At 43.7% G+C, this 27068-nt stretch overlaps 1 protein-coding gene across 1 annotated transcript; it reads left to right on the top strand.

Moving 5' to 3' along the window:
* Positions 1–16976: 16976 nt before the first annotated feature.
* Positions 16977–27068, top strand: LOC142660057 (class I histocompatibility antigen, F10 alpha chain-like). Its single transcript, XM_075836706.1, has 5 exons — positions 16977–17049; positions 17366–17644; positions 23572–23844; positions 24781–24879; positions 26980–27068. Exons 1-5 carry the CDS (start codon positions 16992–16994, stop codon positions 27066–27068), a joined length of 798 nt encoding a protein of 265 aa, XP_075692821.1. The 5' UTR covers positions 16977–16991.

The following is a 27068-nucleotide window of genomic DNA, read 5'->3' as shown; positions in this document are numbered from 1 at the left end:
CTGTTGTGGAGAAGAGCTTACACTCACATCCCGCAGCACGCTCAGTCTGTTGTGAAGAAGAGCTTACACTCACATCCCGCAGCACGCTCAGTCTGTTGTGGAGAAGAGCTTACACTCACATCCCGCAGCACGCTCAGTCTGTTGTGGAGAAGAGCTTACACTCACATCCCGCAGCGCGCTCAGTCTGTTGTGGAGAAGAGCTTACACTCACATCCCGCAGCGCGCTCAGTCTGTTGTGGAGAAGAGCTTACACTCACATCCCGCAGCGCGCTCAGTCTGTTGTGGAGAAGAGCTTACACTCACATCCCGCAGCGCGCTCAGTCTGTTGTGGAGAAGAGCTTACACTCACATCCCGCAGCACGCTCAGTCTGTTGTGGAGAAGAGCTTACACTCACATCCCGCAGCACGCTCAGTCTGTTGTGGAGAAGAGCTTACACTCACATCCCGCAGCACGCTCAGTCTGTTGTGGAGAAGAGCTTACACTCACATCCCGCAGCACGCTCAGTCTGTTGTGGAGAAGAGCTTACACTCACATCCCGCAGCGCGCTCAGTCTGTTGTGGAGAAGAGCTTACACTCGCATCCCGCAGCACGCTCAGTCTGTTGTGGAGAAGAGCCTACACTAATCCCGCAGCACGCTCAGTCTGTTGTGGAGAAGAGCTTACACTCACATCCCGCAGTGCGCTCAATCTGTTGTGGAGAAGAGCTTACACTCACATCCCGCAGCGCGCTCAGTCTGTTGTGGAGAAGAGCTTACACTCACATCCCGCAGCACGCTCAGTCTGTTGTGGAGAAGAGCTTACACTCACATCCCGCAGCGCGCTCAGTCTGTTGTGGAGAAGAGCTTACACTCACATCCCGCAGCACGCTCAGTCTGTTGTGGAGAAGAGCTTACACTCACATCCCGCAGCGTGCTCAGTCTGGTGTGGAGAAGAGCTTACACTCACATCCCGCAGCACGCTCAGTCTGTTGTGGAGAAGAGCTTACACTCACATCCCGCAGCACGCTCAGTCTGTTGTGGAGAAGAGCTTACACTCACATCCCGCAGCACGCTCAGTCTGTTGTGGAGAAGAGCTTACATTCACATCCCGCAGCACGCTCAGTCTGTTGTGGAGAAGAGCTTACACTCACATCCCGCAGCACGCTCAGTCTGTTGTGGAGAAGAGCTTACACTCACATCCCGCAGTGCGCTCAGTCTGTTGTGGAGAAGAGCTTACACTCACATCCCGCAGCGCGCTCAGTCTGTTGTGGAGAAGAGCTTACACTCACATCCCGCAGCACGCTCAGTCTGTTGTGGAGAAGAGCTTACACTCGCATCCCGCAGCACGCTCAGTCTATTGTGGAGAAGAGCTTACACTCACATCCCGCAGCACGCTCAGTCTGTTGTGGAGAAGAGCTTACACTCACATCCCGCAGCACGCTCAGTCTGTTGTGGAGAAGAGCTTACATTCACATCCCGCAGCACGCTCAGTCTGTTGTGGAGAAGAGCTTACACTCACATCCCGCAGCACGCTCAGTCTGTTGTGGAGAAGAGCTTACACTCACATCCCGCAGTGCGCTCAGTCTGTTGTGGAGAAGAGCTTACACTCACATCCCGCAGCGCGCTCAGTCTGTTGTGGAGAAGAGCTTACACTCACATCCCGCAGCACGCTCAGTCTGTTGTGGAGAAGAGCTTACACTCGCATCCCGCAGCACGCTCAGTCTGTTGTGGAGAAGAGCTTACACTCACATCCCGCAGCACGCTCAGTCTGTTGTGGAGAAGAGCTTACACTCACATCCCGCAGCACGCTCAGTCTGTTGTGGAGAAGAGCTTACATTCACATCCCGCAGCACGCTCAGTCTGTTGTGGAGAAGAGCTTACACTCACATCCCGCAGCACGCTCAGTCTGTTGTGGAGAAGAGCTTACACTCACATCCCGCAGTGCGCTCAGTCTGTTGTGGAGAAGAGCTTACACTCACATCCCGCAGCGCGCTCAGTCTGTTGTGGAGAAGAGCTTACACTCACATCCCGCAGCACGCTCAGTCTGTTGTGGAGAAGAGCTTACACTCGCATCCCGCAGCACGCTCAGTCTGTTGTGGAGAAGAGCTTACACTCACATCCCGCAGCACGCTCAGTCTGTTGTGGAGAAGAGCTTACACTAATCCCGCAGCACGCTCAGTCTGTTGTGGAGAAGAGCCTACACTAATCCCGCAGCACGCTCAGTCTGTTGTGGAGAAGAGCTTACACTCACATCCCGCAGTGCGCTCAATCTGTTGTGGAGAAGAGCTTACACTCACATCCCGCAGCGCGCTCAGTCTGTTGTGGAGAAGAGCTTACACTCACATCCCGCAGCATGCTCAGTCTGTTGTGGAGAAGAGCTTACACTCACATCCCGCAGCGCGCTCAGTCTGTTGTGGAGAAGAGCTTACACTCACATCCCGCAGCACGCTCAGTCTGTTGTGGAGAAGAGCTTACACTCACATCCCGCAGCGTGCTCAGTCTGGTGTGGAGAAGAGCTTACACTCACATCCCGCAGCACGCTCAGTCTGTTGTGGAGAAGAGCTTACACTCACATCCCGCAGCACGCTCAGTCTGTTGTGGAGAAGAGCTTACACTCACATCCCGCAGCACGCTCAGTCTGTTGTGGAGAAGAGCTTACATTCACATCCCGCAGCACGCTCAGTCTGTTGTGGAGAAGAGCTTACACTCACATCCCGCAGCACGCTCAGTCTGTTGTGTAGAAGAGCTTACACTCACATCCCGCAGTGCGCTCAGTCTGTTGTGGAGAAGAGCTTACACTCACATCCCGCAGCACGCTCAGTCTGTTGTGGAGAAGAGCTTACACTCACATCCCGCAGCGCGCTCAGTCTGTTGTGGAGAAGAGCTTACACTCACATCCCGCAGCGCGCTCAGTCTGTTGTGGAGAAGAGCTTACACTCACATCCCGCAGTGTGCTCAGTCTGTTGTGGAGAAGAGCTTACACTCACATCCCGCAGCACGCTCAGTCTGTTGTGGAGAAGAGCTTACACTCACATCCCGCAGCGTGCTCAGTCTGTTGTGGAGAAGAGCTTACACTCACATCCCGCAGCACGCTCAGTCTGTTGTGGAGAAGAGCTTACACTCACATCCCGCAGCATGCTCAGTCTGTTGTGGAGAAGAGCTTACACTCACATCCCGCAGTATGATCAGTCTGTTGTGGAGAAGAGCTTACACTCACATCCCGCAGCACGCTCAGTCTGTTGTGGAGAAGAGCTTACACTCACATCCAGCAGCGCGGTCAGTCTGTTGTGGAGAAGAGCTTACACTCACATCCCGCAGCACGCTCAGTCTGTTGTGGAGAAGAGCTTACACTTACATCCCGCAGCACGCTCAGTCTGGTGTGGAAAAGAGCTTACACTTACATCCCACAGCGTGCTCAGTCTGTTGTGGAGAAGAGCTTACACTCACATCCCACAGCACGCTCAGTCTGTTGTGGAGAAGAGCTTACACTGACATCCCGCAGCACGCTTAGTCTGTTGTGGAGAAGAGCTTACACTCACATCCCACAGCGTGCTCAGTCTGTTCTGGAGAAGAGCTTACACTCACATCCCGCAGCACGCTCAGTCTGTTGTGGAGAAGCATCGGATTTACTTCATATTTCAGCCCTTGCAATGCAAAAACTGAAATCTGCAAAGTCTGGGAGAACCCCAAGTATGCAGATTTTGCAGATTCATTCCGTAGTTGCCGTGAAAACATCATCAGGGGTAGTAATCCTCACATAATACTATACATGTACATCAGGGGTAGTAATCCTCACATAATACTATACATGTACATCATCAGGGGGTAGTAATCCTCACATAATACTATACATGTACATCATCAGGGGTAGTAATCCTCACATAATACTATACATGTACATCAGGGGCAGTAATCCTCACATAATACTATACATGTACATCAGGGGTAGTAATCCTCACATAATACTATACATGTACATCATCAGGGGGTAGTAATCCTCACATAATACTATACATGTACATCATCAGGGGTAGTAATCCTCACATAATACTATACATGTACATCATCAGGGCAAGTAATCCTCACATAATACTATACATGTACATCATCAGGGGCAGTAATCCTCACATAATACTATACATGTACATCAGGGGTAGTAATCCTCACATAATACTATACATGTACATCAGGGGTAGTAATCCTCACATAATACTATACATGTACATCATCAGGGGGCAGTAATCCTCACATAATACTATACATGTACATCATCAGGGGGCAGTAATCCTCACATAATACTATACATGTACATCATCAGGGGTAGTAATCCTCACATAATACTATACATGTACATCATCAGGGGGCAGTAATCCTCACATAATACTATACATGTACATCATCAGGGGTAGTAATCCTCACATAATACTATACATGTACATCATCAGGGGGTAGTAATCCTCACATAATACTATACATGTACATCATCAGGGGTAGTAATCCTCACATAATACTATACATGTACATCATCAGGGGTAGTAATCCTCACATAATACTATACATGTACATCATCAGGGGGTAGTAATCCTCACATAATACTATACATGTACATCATCAGGGGTAGTAATTCTCACATAATACTATACATGTACATCATCAGGGTAGTAATCCTCACATAATACTATACATGTACATCATCAGGGGTAGTAATCCTCACATAATACTATACATGTACATCATCAGGGGTAGTAATCCTCACATAATACTATACATGTACATCATCAGGGGGTAGTAATCCTCACATAATACTATACATGTACATCATCAGGGGTAGTAATCCTCACATAATACTATACATGTACATCATCAGGGGTAGTAATCCTCACATAATACTATACATGTACATCATCAGGGGTAGTAATCCTCACATAATACTATACATGTACATCATCAGGGGGTAGTAATCCTCACATAATACTATACATGTACATCATCAGGGGTAGTAATCCTCACATAATACTATACATGTACATCATCAGGGGGTAGTAATCCTCACATAATACTATACATGTACATCATCAGGGGTAGTAATCCTCACATAATATTATACATGTACATCATCAGGGGTGAGTAATCCTCACATAATACTATACATGTACATCATCAGGGGTAGTAATCCTCACATAATACTATACATGTACATCATCAGGGGTAGTAATCCTCACATAATACTATACATGTACATAATCAGGGGGCAGTAATCCTCACATAATACTATACATGTACATCATCAGGGGTAGTAATCCTCACATAATACTATACATGTACATCATCAGGGGGCAGTAATCCTCACATAATACTATACATGTACATCATCAGGGGGCAGTAATCCTCACATAATACTATACATGTACATCATCAGGGGTAGTAATCCTCACATAATACTATACATGTACATCATCAGGGGGCAGTAATCCTCACATAATACTATACATGTACATCATCAGGGGGCAGTAATCCTCACATAATACTATACATGTACATCATCAGGGGGCAGTAATCCTCACATAATATTATACATGTACATCATCAGGGGTAGTAATCCTCACATAATACTATACATGTACATCATCAGGGGCAGTAATCCTCACATAATACTATACATGTACATCAGGGGTAGTAATCCTCACATAATACTATACATGTACATCATCAGGGGGTAGTAATCCTCACATAATACTATACATGTACATCATCAGGGGTAGTAATCCTCACATAATACTATACATGTACATCATCAGGGGGTAGTAATCCTCACATAATACTATACATGTACATCATCAGGGGTAGTAATCCTCACATAATACTATACATGTACATCAGGGGTAGTAATCCTCACATAATACTATACATGTACATCATCAGGGGGCAGTAATCCTCACATAATACTATACATGTACATCATCAGGGGGTAGTAATCCTCACATAATACTATACATGTACATCATCAGGGGCAGTAATCCTCACATAATACTATACATGTACATCATCAGGGGCAGTAATCCTCACATAATACTATACATGTATATCATCAGGGGCAGTAATCCTCACATAATACTATACATGTACATCATCAGGGGGCAGTAATCCTCACATAATACTATACATGTATATCATCAGGGGCAGTAATCCTCACATAATACTATACATGTACATCATCAGGGGGCAGTAATCCTCACATAATACTATACATGTATATCATCAGGGGTAGTAATCCTCACATAATACTATACATGTATATCATCAGGGGCAGTAATCCTCACATAATACTATACATGTACATCATCAGGGGGCAGTAATCCTCACATAATACTATACATGTACATCATCAGGGGTAGTAATCCTCACATAATACTATACATGTGCATCATCAGGGGTAGTAATCCTCACATAATACTATACATGTACATCATCAGGGGTAGTAATCCTCACATAATACTATACATGTACATCATCAGGGGTAGTAATCCTCACATAATACTATACATGTACATCATCAGGGGGTAGTAATCCTCACATAATACTATACATGTACATCATCAGGGGGCAATAATCCTCACATAATACTATACATGTACATCATCAGGAGTAGTAATCCTCACATAATACTATACATGTACATCATCAGGAGTAGTAATCCTCACATAATACTATACATGTACATCATCAGGGGGCAGTAATCCTCACAAAATACTATACATGTACATCATCAGGGGTAGTAATCCTCACATAATACTATACATGTACATCATCAGGGGTAGTAATCCTCACATAATACTATACATGTACATCATCAGGGGTAGTAATCCTCACATAATACTATACATGTACATCATCAGGGGGTAGTAATCCTCACATAATACTATACATGTACATCATCAGGGGCAGTAATCCTCACATAATACTATACATGTACATCATCAGGAGTAGTAATCCTCACATAATACTATACATGTACATCATCAGGGGCAGTAATCCTCACATAATACTATACATGTACATCATCAGGGGGCAGTAATCCTCACATAATACTATACATGTACATCATCAGGGGGCAGTAATCCTCACATAATACTATACATGTACATCATCAGGGGTAGTAATCCTCACATAATACTATACATGTACATCAGGGGCAGTAATCCTCACATAATACTATACATGTACATCATCAGGGGTAGTAATCCTCACATAATACTATACATGTACATCATCAGGGGTAGTAATCCTCACATAATACCATACATGTACATCATCAGGGGCAGTAATCCTCACATAATACTATACATGTACATCAGGGGCAGTAATCCTCACATAATACTATACATGTACATCATCAGGGGTAGTAATCCTCACATAATACTATACATGTACATCATCAGGGGGCAGTAATCCTCACATAATACTATACATGTACATCATCAGGGGTAGTAATCCTCACATAATACTATACATGTACATCATCAGGGGGTAGTAATCCTCACATAATACTATACATGTACATCAGGGGGTAGTAATCCTCACATAATACTATACATGTACATCATCAGGGGGCAGTAATCCTCACATAATACTATACATGTACATCATCAGGGGGCAGTAATCCTCACATAATACTATACATGTACATCATCAGGGGTAGTAATCCTCACATAATACTATACATGTACATCATCGGGGTAGTAATCCTCACATAATACTATACATGTACATCATCAGGGGGCAGTAATCCTCACATAATACTATACATGTACATCATCAGGGGGCAGTAATCCTCACATAATACTATACATGTACATCATCAGGGGTAGTAATCCTCACATAATACTATACATGTACATCATCAGGGGTAGTAATCCTCACATAATACTATACATGTACATCATCAGGGGTAGTAATCCTCACATAATACTATACATGTACATCATCAGGGGTAGTAATCCTCACATAATACTATACATGTACATCATCAGGGGTAGTAATCCTCACATAATACTATACATGTACATCATCAGGGGGTAGTAATCCTCACATAATACTATACATGTACATCATCAGGGGGCAGTAATCCTCACATAATACTATACATGTACATCATCAGGAGTAGTAATCCTCACATAATACTATACATGTACATCATCAGGAGTAGTAATCCTCACATAATACTATACATGTACATCATTAGGGGGCAGTAATCCTCACATAATACTATACATGTACATCATCAGGGGTAGTAATCCTCACATAATACTATACATGTACATCATCAGGGGTAGTAATCCTCACATAATACTATACATGTACATCATCAGGGGTAGTAATCCTCACATAATACTATACATGTACATCAGGGGGTAGTAATCCTCACATAATACTATACATGTACATCATCAGGGGCAGTAATCCTCACATAATACTATACATGTACATCATCAGGAGTAGTAATCCTCACATAATACTATACATGTACATCATCAGGGGCAGTAATCCTCACATAATACTATACATGTACATCATCAGGGGGCAGTAATCCTCACATAATACTATACATGTACATCATCAGGGGGCAGTAATCCTCACATAATACTATACATGTACATCAGGGGCAGTAATCCTCACATAATACTATACATGTACATCATCAGGGGGCAGTAATCCTCACATAATACTATGCATGTACATCATCAGGGGGTAGTAATCCTCACATAATACTATACATATACATCATCAGGGGTAGTAATCCTCACATAATACTATACATGTACATCATCAGGGGTAGTAATCCTCACATAATACTATACATGTACATCATCAGGGGGCAGTAATCCTCACATAATACTATACATGTACATCAGGGGCAGTAATCCTCACATAATACTATACATGTACATCATCAGGGGTAGTAATCCTCACATAATACTATACATGTACATCATCAGGGGTAGTAATCCTCACATAATACCATACATGTACATCATCAGGGGCAGTAATCCTCACATAATACTATACATGTACATCAGGGGCAGTAATCCTCACATAATACTATACATGTACATCATCAGGGGTAGTAATCCTCACATAATACTATACATGTACATCATCAGGGGGCAGTAATCCTCACATAATACTATACATGTACATCATCAGGGGTAGTAATCCTCACATAATACTATACATGTACATCATCAGGGGGTAGTAATCCTCACATAATACTATACATGTACATCAGGGGGTAGTAATCCTCACATAATACTATACATGTACATCATCAGGGGGCAGTAATCCTCACATAATACTATACATGTATATCATCAGGGGCAGTAATCCTCACATAATACTATACATGTACATCATCAGGGGGCAGTAATCCTCACATAATACTATACATGTATATCATCAGGGGTAGTAATCCTCACATAATACTATACATGTATATCATCAGGGGCAGTAATCCTCACATAATACTATACATGTACATCATCAGGGGGCAGTAATCCTCACATAATACTATACATGTACATCATCAGGGGTAGTAATCCTCACATAATACTATACATGTACATCATCAGGGGTAGTAATCCTCACATAATACTATACATGTACATCATCAGGGGGCAGTAATCCTCACATAATACCATACATGTACATCATCAGGGGGTAGTAATCCTCACATAATACTATACATGTACATCATCAGGGGTAGTAATCCTCACATAATACTATACACGTACATCATCAGGGGGCAGTAATTCTCACATAATACTATACATGTACATCATCAGGGGTAGTAATCCTCACATAATACTATACATGTACATAATCAGGGGGTAGTAATCCTCACATAATACTATACATGTACATCATCAGGGCTAGTAATCCTCACATAATACTATACATGTACATCATCAGGGGCAGTAATCCTCACATAATACTATACATGTACATCATCAGGGGGCAGTAATCCTCACATAATACTATACATGTACATCATCAGGGGGCAGTAATCCTCACATAATACTATACATGTACATCATCAGGGGGCAGTAATCCTCACATAATACTATACATGTACATCATCAGGGGTAGTAATCCTCACATAATACTATACATGTACATCAGGGGCAGTAATCCTCACATAATACTATACATGTACATCATCAGGGGTAGTAATCCTCACATAATACTATACATGTACATCATCAGGGGTAGTAATCCTCACATAATACTATACATGTACATCATCAGGGGCAGTAATCCTCACATAATACTATACATGTACATCATCAGGGGCAGTAATCACATAATACTATACATGTACATCATCAGGGGTAGTAATCCTCACATAATACCATACATGTACATCAGGGGGTAGTAATCCTCACATAATACTATACATGTACATCATCAGGGGGTAGTAATCCTCACATATACTATACATGTACATCATCAGGGGGCAGTAATCCTCACATAATACTATACATGTACATAATCAGGGGGCAGTAATCCTCACATAATACTATACATGTACATCATCAGGGGCAGTAATCCTCACATAACACTATACATGTACATCATCAGGGGCAGTAATCCTCACATAATACTATACATGTACATCAGGGGGTAGTAATCCTCACATAATACTATACATGTACATCAGGGGTAGTAATCCTCACATAATACTATACATGTACATCATCAGGGGGCAGTAATCCTCACATAATACTATACATGTACATCATCAGGGGGTAGTAATCCTCACATAATACTATACATGTACATCATCAGGGGTAGTAATCCTCACATAATACTATACACGTACATCATCAGGGGGCAGTAATTCTCACATAATACTATACATGTACATCATCAGGGGTAGTAATCCTCACATAATACTATACATGTACATCATCAGGGGGTAGTAATCCTCACATAATACTATACATGTACATCATCAGGGGGCAGTAATCCTCACATAATACTATACATGTACATCATCAGGGGGCAGTAATCCTCACATAATACTATACATGTACATCATCAGGGGGCAGTAATCCTCACATAATACTATACATGTACATCATCAGGGGGCAGTAATCCTCACATAATACTATACATGTACATCATCAGGGGCAGTAATCCTCACATAATACTATACATGTACATCATCAGGGGCAGTAATCCTCACATAATACTATACATGTACATCATCAGGGGTAGTAATCCTCACATAATACTATACATGTACATCATCAGGGGCAGTAATCCTCACATAATACTATACATGTACATCATTAGGGGTAGTAATCCTCACATAATACTATACATGTACATCATCAGGGGTAGTAATCCTCACATAATACTATACATGTACATCATCAGGGGCAGTAATCCTCACATAATACTATACATGTACATCATCAGGGGTAGTAATCCTCACATAATACTATACATGTACATCAGGGGGTAGTAATCCTCACATAATACTATACATGTACATCATCAGGGGTAGTAATCCTCACATAATACTATACATGTACATCATCAGGGGTAGTAATCCTCACATAATACCATACATGTACATCAGGGGTAGTAATCCTCACATAATACCATACATGTACATCAGGGGGTAGTAATCCTCACATAATACTATACATGTACATCATCAGGGGGTAGTAATCCTCACATATACTATACATGTACATCATCAGGGGGTAGTAATCCTCACATAATACTATACATGTACATCATCAGGGGGCAGTAATCCTCACATAATACTATACATGTACATCATCAGGGGCAGTAATCCTCACATAACACTATACATGTACATCATCAGGGGTAGTAATCCTCACATAATACTATACATGTACATCATCAGGGGTAGTAATCCTCACATAATACTATACATGTACATCATCAGGGGTAGTAATCCTCACATAATACTATACATGTACATCAGGGGGTAGTAATCCTCACATAATACTATACATGTACATCATCAGGGGTAGTAATCCTCACATAATACTATACATGTACATCATCAGGGGGTAGTAATCCTCACATAATACTATACATGTACATCATCAGGGGTAGTAATCCTCACATAATACTATACATGTACATCATCAGGGGGCAGTAATCCTCACATAATACTATACATGTACATCATCAGGGGGCAGTAATCCTCACATAATACTATACATGTACATCATCAGGGGACAGTAATCCTCACATAATACTATACATGTACATCAGGGGTAGTAATCCTCACATAATACTATACATGTACATCATCAGGGGGCAGTAATCCTCACATAATACTATACATGTACATCATCAGGGGGCAGTAATCCTCACATAATACTATACATGTACATCATCAGGGGCAGTAATCCTCACATAATACTATACATGTACATCATCAGGGGCAGTAATCCTCACATAATACTATACATGTACATCATCAGGGGTAGTAATCCTCACATAATACTATACATGTACATCATCAGGGGCAGTAATCCTCACATAATACTATACATGTACATCATCAGGGGTAGTAATCCTCACATAATACTATACATGTACATCATCAGGGGTAGTAATCCTCACATAATACTATACATGTACATCATCAGGGGCAGTAATCCTCACATAATACTATACATGTACATCATCAGGGGTAGTAATCCTCACATAATACTATACATGTACATCAGGGGGCAGTAATCCTCACATAATACTATACATGTACATCATCAGGGGTAGTAATCCTCACATAATACTATACATGTACATCAGGGGGTAGTAATCCTCACATAATACTATACATGTACATCATCAGGGGTAGTAATCCTCACATAATACCATACATGTACATCAGGGGTAGTAATCCTCACATAATACCATACATGTACATCAGGGGGTAGTAATCCTCACATAATACTATACATGTACATCATCAGGGGGTAGTAATCCTCACATATACTATACATGTACATCATCAGGGGGTAGTAATCCTCACATAATACTATACATGTACATCATCAGGGGGCAGTAATCCTCACATAATACTATACATGTACATCATCAGGGGGCAGTAATCCTCACATAATACTATACATGTACATCATCAGGGGGTAGTAATCCTCACATAATACTATACATGTACATCATCAGGGGCAGTAATCCTCACATAATACTATACATGTACATCATCAGGGGTAGTAATCCTCACATAATACTATACATGTACATCATCAGGGGGTAGTAATCCTCACATAATACTATACATGTACATCAGGGGCAGTAATCCTCACATAATACTATACATGTACATCATCAGGGGGTAGTAATCCTCACATAATACTATACATGTACATCATCAGGGGGTAGTAATCCTCACATAATACTATACATGTACATCATCAGGGGGTAGTAATCATCACATAATACTATACATGTACATCATCAGGGGTAGTAATCCTCACATAATACTATACATGTACATCAGGGGGTAGTAATCCTCACATAATACTATACATGTACATCATGTGGTTGCCGGGGCTCAGCAGCAGGTGTTTGGTTGTGATTGACAGTCTCTTTCCTCCACTAACAGCTGTGATTGGGGAAATCTCTGATCCCAACCATTCGACGCTTTGTCATGTCCACGTCAGCCCGGCAGCGCAGTGCTGGGGCTGACCATTTAAAACTGACAGGTCTGGGCTTAACAAAAGGTCTCCAGGGCTGTCCATTATTAATGCCTGAACTCTTCTCATGTCTGAACAGATGTTTGTCAATTTTACATGCACAGGCGATAGTGTCATATCATATACAAATGTGTTACGTTATAGTTACAAAAAATGTTTAAAAGTAAAAGTCCCGGATTAAAAAATAAAAAAAAAATTAAAATGAAGATATAAGAAAAAAACGCAAAGTACAAGAAACACAATTTATTTCTGTTAATAAACCATTTTTAATGAATGAAACACAATAAACAGCAGAAGTATAAACCCGTCCCCCAACTCATAATGTCCCGTACAATACAGTAATGACCGATATAAAGGCGAACAGTGAACAATAGAACAAAAAAACAATGGTGGAAATCTTTTTTTTTTTATAACTTTCACTATTCTAAAAACTAGAATCCAATAGAAATTAAATTCTGCCGTATATGTACCCAAAATTATATATGAAAAGGGAGGAGATAAGCGGCATGTTACAGTCCGGGCGGGGGATGGTCGGCTGCCCCTTACACACGTGATTATTGCTGGACCTTATGTAAAGTGTACGGCCGGCTTTAATATATTGTGATTCTCACCCTGGGAGTCATGGAGCGCAGCCGCTAAAACGTATCCAGGGGCAGATTTACCAGACTGACGCTTCATGCAGCCGTATTATTATTCTAGGAATCGCTGGAGTACAAGGCGACAAATTTATTAAGAGACACAAACTATCCGTGCGCCAGAAGTTGAAATCTACGCCTGCGATGAGCAGTAAAAAAAAAAGAGTGTCCCGCCCCCTTGGACTAAATCCGCCAACTTTTCTTAAAGGCGCAAATTTTATCTCATATGTGTGCCAGAGTTTGCGACGTGTAACACCACTGAGGGGCGTAAAGCAGAGAACAGATTCCCCTTTTAGTTCTTATGGATACAGGCTGCATATACTGGAGGCAACGCTTTATGAGCCTTAAAGGGGTTTACCACGAGAGACATTTATGACATATAGACAGGATATGCCAAATGTAAGACAGATGCGGGTCCCACCTCTGGAACCCGCACCTATCTCCAAAACGGGGCCCCTTAAATCCCGTCCAGCCGCTCTGTGTTGCGGCTGAATGAGGTGAATTCCAAGCATGTAAAAGGTTCTATGGTCGTGAGTTATGTAACCAGCGTTTAGTCCCATAGTAGTGAATGGCAGTTATGGAAGCAATGAAGCGTGCGAGCTACGCTGTTTCCGTAACTATTGCTCAGTTCTATGGGACTTACGGAAACTGCGTAGCTCAGCGAGTTACGCAGTTTACGTAACTTACGACCATATAACCTTTTACATGGTCGGAATTCACCTCATTCAGCCGCAACACAGAGCGGCTGGACGGGGTTCGGGCCTCCATTACTCTGGACAGTCAGTCACATGACTATTATAGGGAATAATGTCGTGACTGGGTATTGCGCCCTCACGTGATGTTGGTGCATTTCTATTGGCAGTGAGATCGTGCGATGCACCTCCCCCAGCCAATGACAATGCAGCGTAGTCCTGGCCTTATAGCGCTATAGATTATTATAGAATGACTGAGCTGCAGGGATCTACATGTGTGTGCAGCTTATATACCGATCTCTGTGACATCACCGGTGACCTCTATATCTGCCGCTGTGAGTGTGATGAGAAGCCCCGCCCCTCAGGAGAAGCTCCTCCTCCTTGTCTCAGCAGCATGCTGGAGGTGACCTCCTGTACAGAGACGGCGCTGTTCTCATCACTGCAGGGGACACATCCGCCATGCTGCTCTATACATCCCGCCCGTCACTAAATCACACTGACCAACTGTGCGAGATTCCCGCAACATGGGATGCAAAAGGGGTGGGGTTTATGTAAATGTTGCACAAAAGTGGGCGTTCCTGTGTGGCAGGGGGCGGGCTTAAAACGCCTTATTTTAGGAATTTAAAAGTTGGCAAGTATGTAGTAAATAAATGAAAATACATAATAATCCTCCAGTGAGGGTCTGTATCCCCCCTCCTTTTTTCTTTTCAATTGTTTTTTTATTAATTTTCAAATCGGTAAGAAACTTGGTTTACAGACATTTCAAAGGATCATAAAAAATAAATTTTTTTACACCATAGTTTATACAGAAAGCAAACAAGGAAAGTCTATATAATGCAGCCTATTAATATCTCATCTGTCTTCACGTGTATATAGCCTCGGAAGTGAAGGCGAATGAAGAGGGTGAGCACAGGCTGTATGCAACGCAAGGGGTGGGGATGTCCTGAAGAAGGTCAAACAAAGAGCAAAAGGGGAATGATCGGGATGTGAATAATAGAAAGGGAAGGGGGGGGAGGGGTGTTCAAATATAATGACAGCGGCTGATGTCTAGTACAGGGAAGATATAATATTATTATGTAACAGTCGTAGAACTTCCGAAGACAAAGGAAATCACTGGGAATCTGCCGCAAGTTTGATGAATTGTTCTGAGGCACGGAAAGAAATCCATGGATCCCACAATGCTGAGAAGAAAGCGTGGGCGCGGTGAGAGGGGCCGCGGTCTCTTCTAGATGATGGATTTGGTCGACTTTAATCCCCCATTGCGTTAATGTAGGCGAATGAGTCGATCTCCAGTTTGGGGGGATTAAGAGTTTTGCTACAGAAAGAAGATGTTGGATCAGTTTATTGGACTGTTTACATAGATTCGGGATAAGAATATTCACAAGTATAGTGGACGGTGTAATTTGGTCTATTGTGTTACATATAGATCTGACGAGGCCTAAAACAGATTCCCAGAAACTCCTTATCTTGTACCCCCCTCTTCTAATGGTTTGTTCCACTACTGTCATAGTTAGAGGTTTTATTCACACGGTGCCATCAAATTTCAAAAGCCGCCATATGACCATGATGTGATTATACCCTCAAGATGCTATTACACGCTGCGGCCTCAGGGGGCAGTGTGCTCACAATGAAGAACTGCGCATCAAAAACGTGGGTCGTTTTACCAGTAATTTTGCGATAGTCTTCCACTCGTATAGGTAAATCACATGGCCACCATGTTCTTCACCACCACGAGCCGCTCGGCTCGAATATCACATTGCAAAACTGGAAATTCACAGTAAAGCCACAGCTCTCAGCCAAGCGGTGCATGAACCCCCCGCAGCCGCTACGTGTAATCGTGCCCTCAGCCGCCCGTACACTTAGAAGTTGTGTTACGTGGCAAATAACACACGTGGTTTCACCTTTAATAGCTGTAGTTTTGCAATGTGGTATTTGGGCGCACAGCAAGGACCGGGGAAGCAAATAACAACCATCTTCCCATGTACGTGCCAGGCGACCAAATACCGCATTGCGAAACTGCAGCATTTCGCGATAAACCGCATGGTGTTTTTTTCTTGCCACGTGGTTCCCATCCGCACAGCGCACAGTTGTCACACGTCGCACACACACACACTGCACATATCACACACACACACTGCACATATCACACACACTGCACATATCACACACACACTGCACATATCACACACACACACTGCACATATCACACACACTGCACATATCACACACACACTGCACATGACTTGTACATACATGATATATGTTCTCTGTGTAACATGTTCCTGCGCTTTGTACAGGTTTCCATATTGTCCAGCGGATGTACGGCTGTGCGCGGGGAGATGACGGCTCCATTACAGGATACGATCAGTACGGATATGACGGGAGAGAGTTCTTGTCTCTGGACACAAAGACGGGGACATTTATCACCACCACGCCCCAGGCTCTGATCACCACACAGAGATGGAACAGTCCAGAAGTACAAGTGGGGGAGAGAGACAAGAATTACCTGGAGAATGTCTGTATCGAGTGGCTGCAGAAACATGTGGAGAACGGGAGAGAAGATCTGGAGAGGAGAGGTGAGAGTCGTCATCACAGCGCCCGGTCTATGGCGTCTCCTGTCCTGTATGTGTGACGTGTGCGCAGCTCTGACATCGTGTACACCGCGCGGTTATCAGCGGGAGAATAAGGGGACAGAGCGCTAAACCAGCTCTGCTACCCCTTCAACCTCCGGATCGGTGGGGGTCTCAGCGGTCAGACTCCCACCAATCATAAAGTGATGACATATAAAGTGATGGTTTATTATTGCTGGGAGAAGATGGAAATATCCCTTTATGGCCGTGTTCACACAGAGTTTTTTTACAGGCATAACATTCTGCCTGTAAAAATCGGCTCCGTTTTTTTTTAAAGTGGTTTTGGACCACAGGCGTTTTTTGGCGCCTTTTTGTCTTTTGTTTTTTTACCTCTTTCTTCAAACAGCAAAGGAAAAACCGTAAGCGTTTTTTGCCATAAAACGTGTCAAAACACAGAGGCCGTTTGTGGCGTCTCCCATTGATTTCAATGGGGTTTTTGAGGCGGAAAACGCCTCAAGATAGGGCACATGGCTTCATTCTTCCGCTTGCTGGCAAAAAACACCTCCACCTCCCATTGAAATCATTGGGAGGCAATTTTGGCCGTTGTTTCCACGTCAAACTTAGTATGAACAGGGTCTAAAGTGTTTTACTACATCCTGAAAAAAGCCCCAATGTCAATATAAAAATGATAAACTGTAGAATAGATTTACTAGACTGATTCCCGCCTGTTCCTGCGCCGCTGCTCTCCGTGTTAGCCGCCCGTCCTCTGTTTCTGTGCTTTGGGACTTGTTCATACATTTGCAGATCTATTATAGCGCCACCCGCAGGATTTGTGTTGGAGATGAGCAGAGACGAGACGCTTATCTTTCTGTCATGTCTTCGGTCCCATGCATGCGACCGTAGTTTTCATCTGTAATTACGGATGAAATTCCGGACTCACTTATTTCTATTGGCCCTGGGCACCTTTCCATATATTTACAGATGGGTGTCCGTCCTGTAGAAATTATCCACAAATTATAGAACGTGTCCTATTATAGTCTGTAATTACGGCACGGACGCTCCACAGAAGTCTATGGGCGCCTCCATAATTACGGACGGCTATGGATGTTTATCTGTAGCCGTCCGTAATTACAGAAGTCTTGCTATGCGACGCCTGGGAATTACCCAACATTCCGCCCTGTTTTTTTTTTGCGGTTCCATAAATACGGATGAGCTACAGATGCACTACAGACCGTATTTCCAGACAGCGTGCCGTATATTCGGATGACTATAAATAACTATGGATCCGTATTTGCGGATGGATGAAAAATCCGGTCGTGTGCATGGGGCCATAGATACTAAACTAGAATATATTGCAGTCAGGAGCCCCCAAAATCTGGAAACTTTTTTTTCTTTCTCATTTCACAGCAGCTGACCGTAACATGGCGCCATCTGGTGGCAGAGTAAAGGAATGCATTACATGTTAATGTGAAATGTTTTTTGCTCTCCTTGTATTAGAGACATTTCTTAGTTATTGGTGGCGGCGGGTTTCCCTTACGGCCGGGTTCACACAGAGTTTTTTGCAGGCGGAAAATCTGCCTCAATATTCCGTTTGGAAGTTTGGGGCACATTTTCCTCTTCCTGCACGATTTTCGCTGCGTTTTTCGCCCACGGCCATTGAGCGCCGCGGGCATAAAACGCCACAACATACGCCTTCTCTGCCTCCCATTGATGTCAATGGGAGGTCAGAGGCGTAACCGCGCGGAGATAGGGCATGTCCTTTCTTTAAAACCGTCTCGCGGGAGAAAACCGCCTCTGCCTCCCATTGAAATCAATGGGAGGCATTTTCGGCCGGTTTTTGGCGAGTTTTGCGGCGCGGTTTCCAAGGTCAAAAAACTCTGTGTGAACATACCCCTACTGTAACTGATGTAAACACAGGACAGGGGCTGATTCTCGCTCTTCTCCTGCCTGAGGCAAAAGGTGGAAATGCCCCCCCCCCCCCTCATAAACCCAATGAAAATTCAATGAATGTGGCAGCCAAAATGTCAATCCGACCATGTGCATGAGCCTAACGTTCTCCGCCACAGCCGAGAGACAGAACTTAATGCCGTACATTCATGTCGCTGTGACCTTGCTGCGCCCGCGTGATCATCACGGAGGGGTGACAGGTTTTTGTTTTGTTTTGTTTTTTAACTATTAAATAAAGGTTCTATAGATATTAAGTGTCCCCTTAATTGTTACACCCATAAGATAAATGTAGAACATAATGAAGGAAAATATACACAAAACACAATGGTGGTATTGAATATTTTTGTGCATTTCAATTAAACGCCAATGTTGATGTTCCAAAAAATTATTAAAAAAACAAAAACCTGAAACACAAAAAACAAGACCTCGCACAGAAACGTCAGCGGAAAATGATAGAAGTTGAGGTTGTATTTTTGCCGTTTCTGTGTAAATCCATGGAAAGTGACGACATCCAATTCCCTTCATGCCGCACGTGTAACGAGAGATGAGCTGCGTTATCTGTAGCGTGCGGCTCTACTCGTTGTAGTGAAGGTTCGCTTTCTTCTTAACGTTACACAAACTTTGTAGAACTATTTACATCACGATTTATTATTATTTGTGAGAAGGAAAACCGGACCCCTAAATTCACATAGACCCCAAATCAGACCAAAAATATGTAATATATTTATATAAAAAAATACTTCCCGCTCCCGGGTCCTCTTCAATTCCAGGTTGGCCAGTGTCAGGACCTTGTGTCCCGGGCCCCTTTGAGCTCATTGGCCCCGTAGCAGAATACTGACCTCCTCCTCCAATGCATATATGACGGCAGGTTGTGGGGTCCAGACCGCTGACGTCCCGGCCCTGGATTTACACCGCGGTCCGCCAGTTGAGGACCGCTGAGCCTTCTCTTTCTTTAGGATAGAGGGGTTCTCCCACTATAGTAAGTGCTGGCATATTGCTAGGCTATGACCGGCGTGTGTCTGACTGCTGGGACCCCCCACGATCCTTATAATGAGGGGGGCGCTGTGCTGGCTGAGCAGTCTGGTTCCTTCAGCGTTTCAGTCGTAAGTGGCTGTGTTGCAATTCCCTGTATGGCGGGTGACCGGGAGCGCCGATGTGAAGGAGAAAACACGAAGGAACCCGGTATAATAGCGATATGCCGTAACATTGTATAATGGGAAGAACCCTATAAAGGGAAACTGTCAGTAGGTTTGGAGCCAATAAACCACCAGTGTGTCGTTTTGCAGCTCCGGTTTAGTGTTCCAGGTTTTCCTACCTCAAAAACGGACATTTAGGGAATAGTTTGTAAAGTCAATTACAATTTACCAAAAGTCCGGGCACCGAGTCCGGTGGCATCTGGCGCATTGTGCACATTAAGCCGAGGACCGTCCACCTCACTGCACGTGCGCAGTGTTCTGTCCTCCGCTTTATATGTGAATGTGCCCGATCCCGCTCCGGCCTCATCTGTAAGTTGTAATTTACTTTACTAACTACTCCCTAAATGTCTGTTCTTGATGTGGGCAGGATTAGACTCTACACTCCAGCTGTATACCGACGTGCTGGGCGTACGGTGACTACAAACCTACAGATGCAGCAATCCTTAACTTGACTCTTAGGCCTGATTCACACGAACGTTGTATACGACCGTGTGCTGCCCGTTAATACAATGGACAGCGCGCGGACCTGTGCAATCCAATGGGGCTATTCAGACGTCAGTGATTTTTCACACATCGTGTTTCTGCTGTGTGGAACTCACTGCATGTCCTATTCTAGTCCTTTTTTGCGGACCACCCCCCCACCCCCCCATTGAAGTCAATGGCTGCGTGAAAATCACGGACCGCACACGGATGTCATACGTGTCCGTGTTTCACGCAACAGTTGCTAAAGAAATGCAGAGGAAAAAAAATGTGCACCAACAATGACAGAGAACTGATGGCACAATGTTTTTTGCGGACGGAAAACAGACACGTTCGTGTGAATCAGGCCTTAAAGAGGCTCTGTCACCAGATTTTGCAACCCCTATCTGCTATTGCATGTGATCGGCGCTGCAATGTAGATTACAGTAACGTTTTTATTTTTAAAAAACGAGCATTTTTGGCCAAGTTATGACCATTTTCGTATTTATGCAAATGAGGCTTGCAAAAGTCCAACTGGGCGTGTTGAAAAGTAAAAGTACAACTGGGCGTGTATTATGTGTGTACATCGGGGCGCTTTTACTACTTTTACTAGCTGGGCGCTCTGAAGAGAAGTATCATCCACTTCTCTTCAGAACGCCCAGCTTCTGGCAGTGCAGACACAGCGTGTTCTCCAGAGATCACGCTGTGACGTCACTCACAGGTCCTGCATCGTGTCAGACGAGCGAGGACACATCGGCACCAGAGGCTACAGTTGATTCTGCAGCAGCATCGGTGTTTGCAGGTAAGTCGATGTAGCTACTTACCTGCAAACGCTGATGCTGCTGCAGAATCAACTGTAGCCTCTGGTGTCGATGTGGCCGTCACGATGCAGGACCTGTGAGTGACGTCACAGTGCTGCACTGTCACAAGCTGGGCGTTCTGAAGAGAAGTGGATGATACTTCTATACACAACGCCCAGCTAGTAAAAGTAGTAAACACGCCCCGATGTACGCACATAATACACGCCCAGTTGTACTTTTACTTTAAACACGCCCACTTGTACTTTTGCAAGCCTCATTTGCATAAATACGAAAATGGTCATAACTTGGCCAAAAATGCTCGTTTTTTAAAAATAAAAACGTTACTGTAATCTACATTGCAGCGCCGATCTGCTGCAATAGCAGATAGGGGTTGCAAAATCTGGTGACAGAGCCTCTTTAAGACGTTAAATACAATGGGGTAAGAGACTTTAAAGGGGCTGTTCACACCTGTGTTTGGGTATTCCGTTGCTCTGCTCCATCAGAAGAGCAGAACAAAGGAATAACGGAAGCCACGGTTCCAGTGCACGACGGATATCGCCGGCGGCCAACGGAACCCATTGACTTCAATGGGTTCCGTCACCTTTCCTTTGGGGAGTCCGTGATTTTACCGGAAAAACTAGTTTTTCAAGTAATCCCTGCCGGATTTGCGACGGAGGACCATACTGTACCGGCGTATTTCTGACCACTTTTAAAGTCCTATAGAGGAGCCTATGGAAAACGCTGCTGACCCCAAGAAAACGCTACAACTACGCCACAAACCAAAACGCTGTGTACGTAGACGCTACAATATTTTACTACACACTTTAACCCCTTAATGACCAGCTACATTTTTCCATTTTTGCCTCCCTACCTTTCAGCAGCCATAACTTTATTTTTTTTTTTTCACTGACGTGGCTGGAGGGGCCTTGTTTTATGCAGGAGAAAATTATTTTTTTTCTGCTCTGTTTGGGGGTAGATAAAATTCACTAAGTTATGAAATTTATTTTTACGCCACAAATTTAGGAGAACTATTAAAAATTATTATTTTTTGTTTATTCTTTATCCAGTTTACGTTTCATGCTAAATAAGCTGGTAAATGAATTCTTCAGGGTGTTCCGGTCGTGTAGATATATAATACGTGTAGGTTTTTTGTTTTTATACAATGTTTGGGTAATAAAATATTGCTGGTTCTCTGTTGCGGGTTTTCCCCATTGAATTCAATGGGAAAGTAAAACCCGCAAAAAAAATCACAATCACCGGCCGCAGCGGTCACAAGGGATGAGACGTCTCACCAGGAGGATCGGCTGCAGGACAACAGAGGGGCACGTCGCCATGACTACAGAGACCGGGTAAGTATACGGGTTAGGGTCTCCTGTGCTTGAGATGTTTGCAGTCATGGAGACCTATTCTTACATGTTAGGGGCACCAGGGTCCCCGGAGTGTTATATAAAGTACAGGGGGCACTGCTGATTGTGCTGATCAGATCTGTGATGCGGGAGTACAGTTATATTTTCTTCTTTTCCTCTCTCAGTTCAGCCAAAGGTGAAGGTGTCCAGTCAGGAAGATGATGAGATCATGAAGCTTCACTGCCAGGTGTATGGATTTCACCCCCGAGCTGTGGATGTGAAGTGGAGGAAGAACGGGATGGACGACATTCCCACATATGAGACCACACACATCCTCCCCAATCCTGACGGCACCTATCAGATCAGGGTGACTGCGGAAGTGATCCCCAAAGAGGGCGACAGTTACTCCTGTTACGTGGCGCACAGCAGCCTGGCAGAGTCGCTGAACGTGATGTTGGGTGAGTGTTCTCCATACTGGATGGCGGAGAGGAGTAAGACTCTGCGATATCTCATGACCGGCGATCACTAATGTTATATGTATTGTATAGTCTAGTTATTAATGGGATCTGCAGAACCGCACATTACGTGATTTAACTCTTCATTTTCCGATATTAAATCCCTTCCTCCTTTTAGGGGTCAGATAATCTCCGGAGGTCTAGACATATTTATAACGCAATGAATCTGTTCATGTTGATATCAGACCTCAGGCTATAAATGTAGAAGAGCCGTCAGTGTAATATGCTTATTGTATGCCGGGGTGGGAATCCTGTATCTTCGATGTAAGTGTCCGCTCCGGTTTTATATAAATTCTCTCCATTTGCCGCACAATGTCTCCCCCAATTCCCCGTCTCATTACATAGAGAGCACGGGACTTCCAATGTTTCCTCTTCCGGCACGTTTCTCCCTGGTCTTTCTTGTTTGTATCTCAGTCGCCTTTGTCCTGTCGTGTTCCTGCTGCCGGAGTGAGAGGGACTAAGAACAAGTCCGTGTAACATAGAGAGGCAGTGCATTGTACAGCTGTGATGGCTTCAGTGTATGTAGCTGCATGTAATACAATAGTGGTCACCCGGCCATGAGATCTGATGGTTTCTAAGCCCCCTGCAGTATTACAGTCTTCAGAATACACGTCCAGAAGCAGCAGATTGTTACATGCGGATTTTATAAATCCACAAATCTGCGAGTGAGTTTAGTAAAACTCCTGTCACCAGCATTGGACTGAACATATCCCTAGGGTGAGTTACAGGAATAGACGTGTGGATTGTGCACATGTATGTAACACTATTACACGGCACATATGTCATTACTACAGCGGACGCAGACTGTCAATCACTGGCACATGAAGCTCTCAGAATAATCCACATCTCATATTTACCTTTCTATTCTATAACTTCTAGAACCAGAGAAGGCGAGTGACTGGGCCATTCCTGTGATCATAGCTGTGGCGGTCGTCATCCTTCTGGCTGGCGGCATTGGTGGATTTCTCCTTTATAAAAGTAAGTGTCAGTAATGCGGCGCTTCTTCTCCTCCAAACCAGAATGACTCTCAAGGATCTTATCCCCCAGGAACTCCCCAGTAACTGTATATAGGAGAGTGCTGGGACAAACCTCTCAATCATTGAATTCAGGTGTTTCATTCAGTCCCATTGCCACAGGTGCGAACATTTGTGATAGAACGAGTCGTTGTAAAGATCTCACTAGAGACATGGCTGGTTGGATGGTCGGTCGGTCGGGGGAGTTTTGTGTGGAAGAACTTGGCTGCCCGCGCAGAGTCCTGACCTCAACCCCATCCAACACCATTGGGATTAACTAGAATGAAGATTGTGAGCCCGGCCCCCTCCCCCAACATCAGTGTCTGACCTCACAAATGATCTTCTGGATGAATGGGCAAAAATTCCCACAGACACCCCAAAAACTTCTCAGAAGAGGGGAAGATGTTTTACTGCAAAGGGACCAACTCCATATTAATGTCTATGGATTTAGAATAGAATTTCAACACTTTTGTCCATATAGTGTATACATAGAATATATAGAATATTTTTTCCAGTCGCTTATTAATTATAACTGTTGTCTCAAAGTCACAAATTGATGTTCCTATAGGGGCTGTTACCTATTCTTGCACACACTGTGTTCTCTGAGTGTCCAGGCCTAGTAATGCCAGTGACGCCTCTGAATTGTTCTATATAGTGCTTACTGCTGACTGTTTCCTCACTAGAGCCACGTAGTACCTACACAGTGGTGCCACCTTACTGATAATACCCACTTCTGTGCCCATATAGTAGTGTAGGCTAATTGTTCCCTCTACAGAGAATGTGTGCCCGCTGTATACCCATGATCATAAACTAATCACGTAGCAGTGCCCGCAGAGTACTTATCACTACAGCAGTGCCCGCAGAGTACTCATTACTACAGCAGTGCCCACAGAGTACTTATCATTACAGCAGTGCCGGCAGAGTACTTATCACTACAGCAGTGCCCGCAGAGTACTTATCACTACAGCAGTGCCCGCAGAGTACTTATCATTACAGCAGTGCCCGCAGAGTACTTATCACTACAGCAGTGCCCGCAGAGTACTTATCACTACAGCAGTGCCCGCAGAGTACTTATCACTACAGCAGTGCCCGCAGAGTACTTATCACTACAGCAGTGCCCGCAGAGTACTTATCACTACAGCAGTGCCCGCAGAGTACTTATCACTACAGCAGTGCCCGCAGAGTACTTATTACTACAGCAGTGCCCGCAGAGTATTTATCATTACAGCGGTGCCCATACAACTGCCAGTCACAGTGCCCCCACAATACCACACACTCTTCTCCTTTGTGGTCCCGGCTGCTCTCTGCTAACAGGAACGTACATTAGATCAGGGAATCAGCAGCCACTTCACGTGTCGTGTCCCGGAGCTCAGAATTGGAGAATTGAGTCAGGCAGAAGTCATCTATGATCGATCTCTTCTATCCGGGGAAATGTGAGACGTTCCGGGAAAATGCGGGAACTCGCAGACTATCTCACTGAATCCTGGACATGCTTTGTTATGGGGTTTAGGAGTCAGGAGCCGCAATAAAGAGACTTGTGGGCCGCATGTGGCCTCCCTGGATATAGTATATAGAATCAGTGCAGCAGTATATAGCAGCTCTGATATACCGGACAGTCATCTGTAAATAAAGTATAACCACCGCAGACCCTAAAATATCCCTTTTATATACACACGATATAAACACTATATACAAAAGTTTTTTCATGTTTTTTTTTTTGTTTTTTTTTTTATTAACTCAAAAATCAGTCCAGATATGGAGCTCGGTATCGTTATCGGGATATTTCTGACATTACTCCACCTAAAATAACCAGCAAAATGCCCAAAATATATCATGTGAACAATCGTGCTTTTATTCACACAACATGACAACATTTTGACCGTTTATTTCTATAGAAATGATGGGAGTTGTGATGAGGGAGATTAGCTGCTGCCGCACGCACCCGATCCTTGTTTCCCCATTGACAGCCGGGCTGATGTTTGGACGCCATCTCCCCCCTTTAATATTTGCAATCATTGGTTCTTCACTTTCCTGTTACTTACTCCATCTCCTCTTTTTATTTTAGGAAAGAAAGACGACGGCTACAAGGCGACCAGCAGTGAGTATTCTGCATATAGTTGTACTGTCCTCCCTATCACTTCTTCACTAACATAG

This window comes from Rhinoderma darwinii, chromosome 8, assembly GCF_050947455.1.
Source record: "Rhinoderma darwinii isolate aRhiDar2 chromosome 8, aRhiDar2.hap1, whole genome shotgun sequence".
Classification (NCBI taxonomy): Eukaryota; Metazoa; Chordata; class Amphibia; order Anura; family Rhinodermatidae; genus Rhinoderma; species Rhinoderma darwinii.
This window is presented reverse-complemented; position numbering and strand designations above follow the sequence as displayed.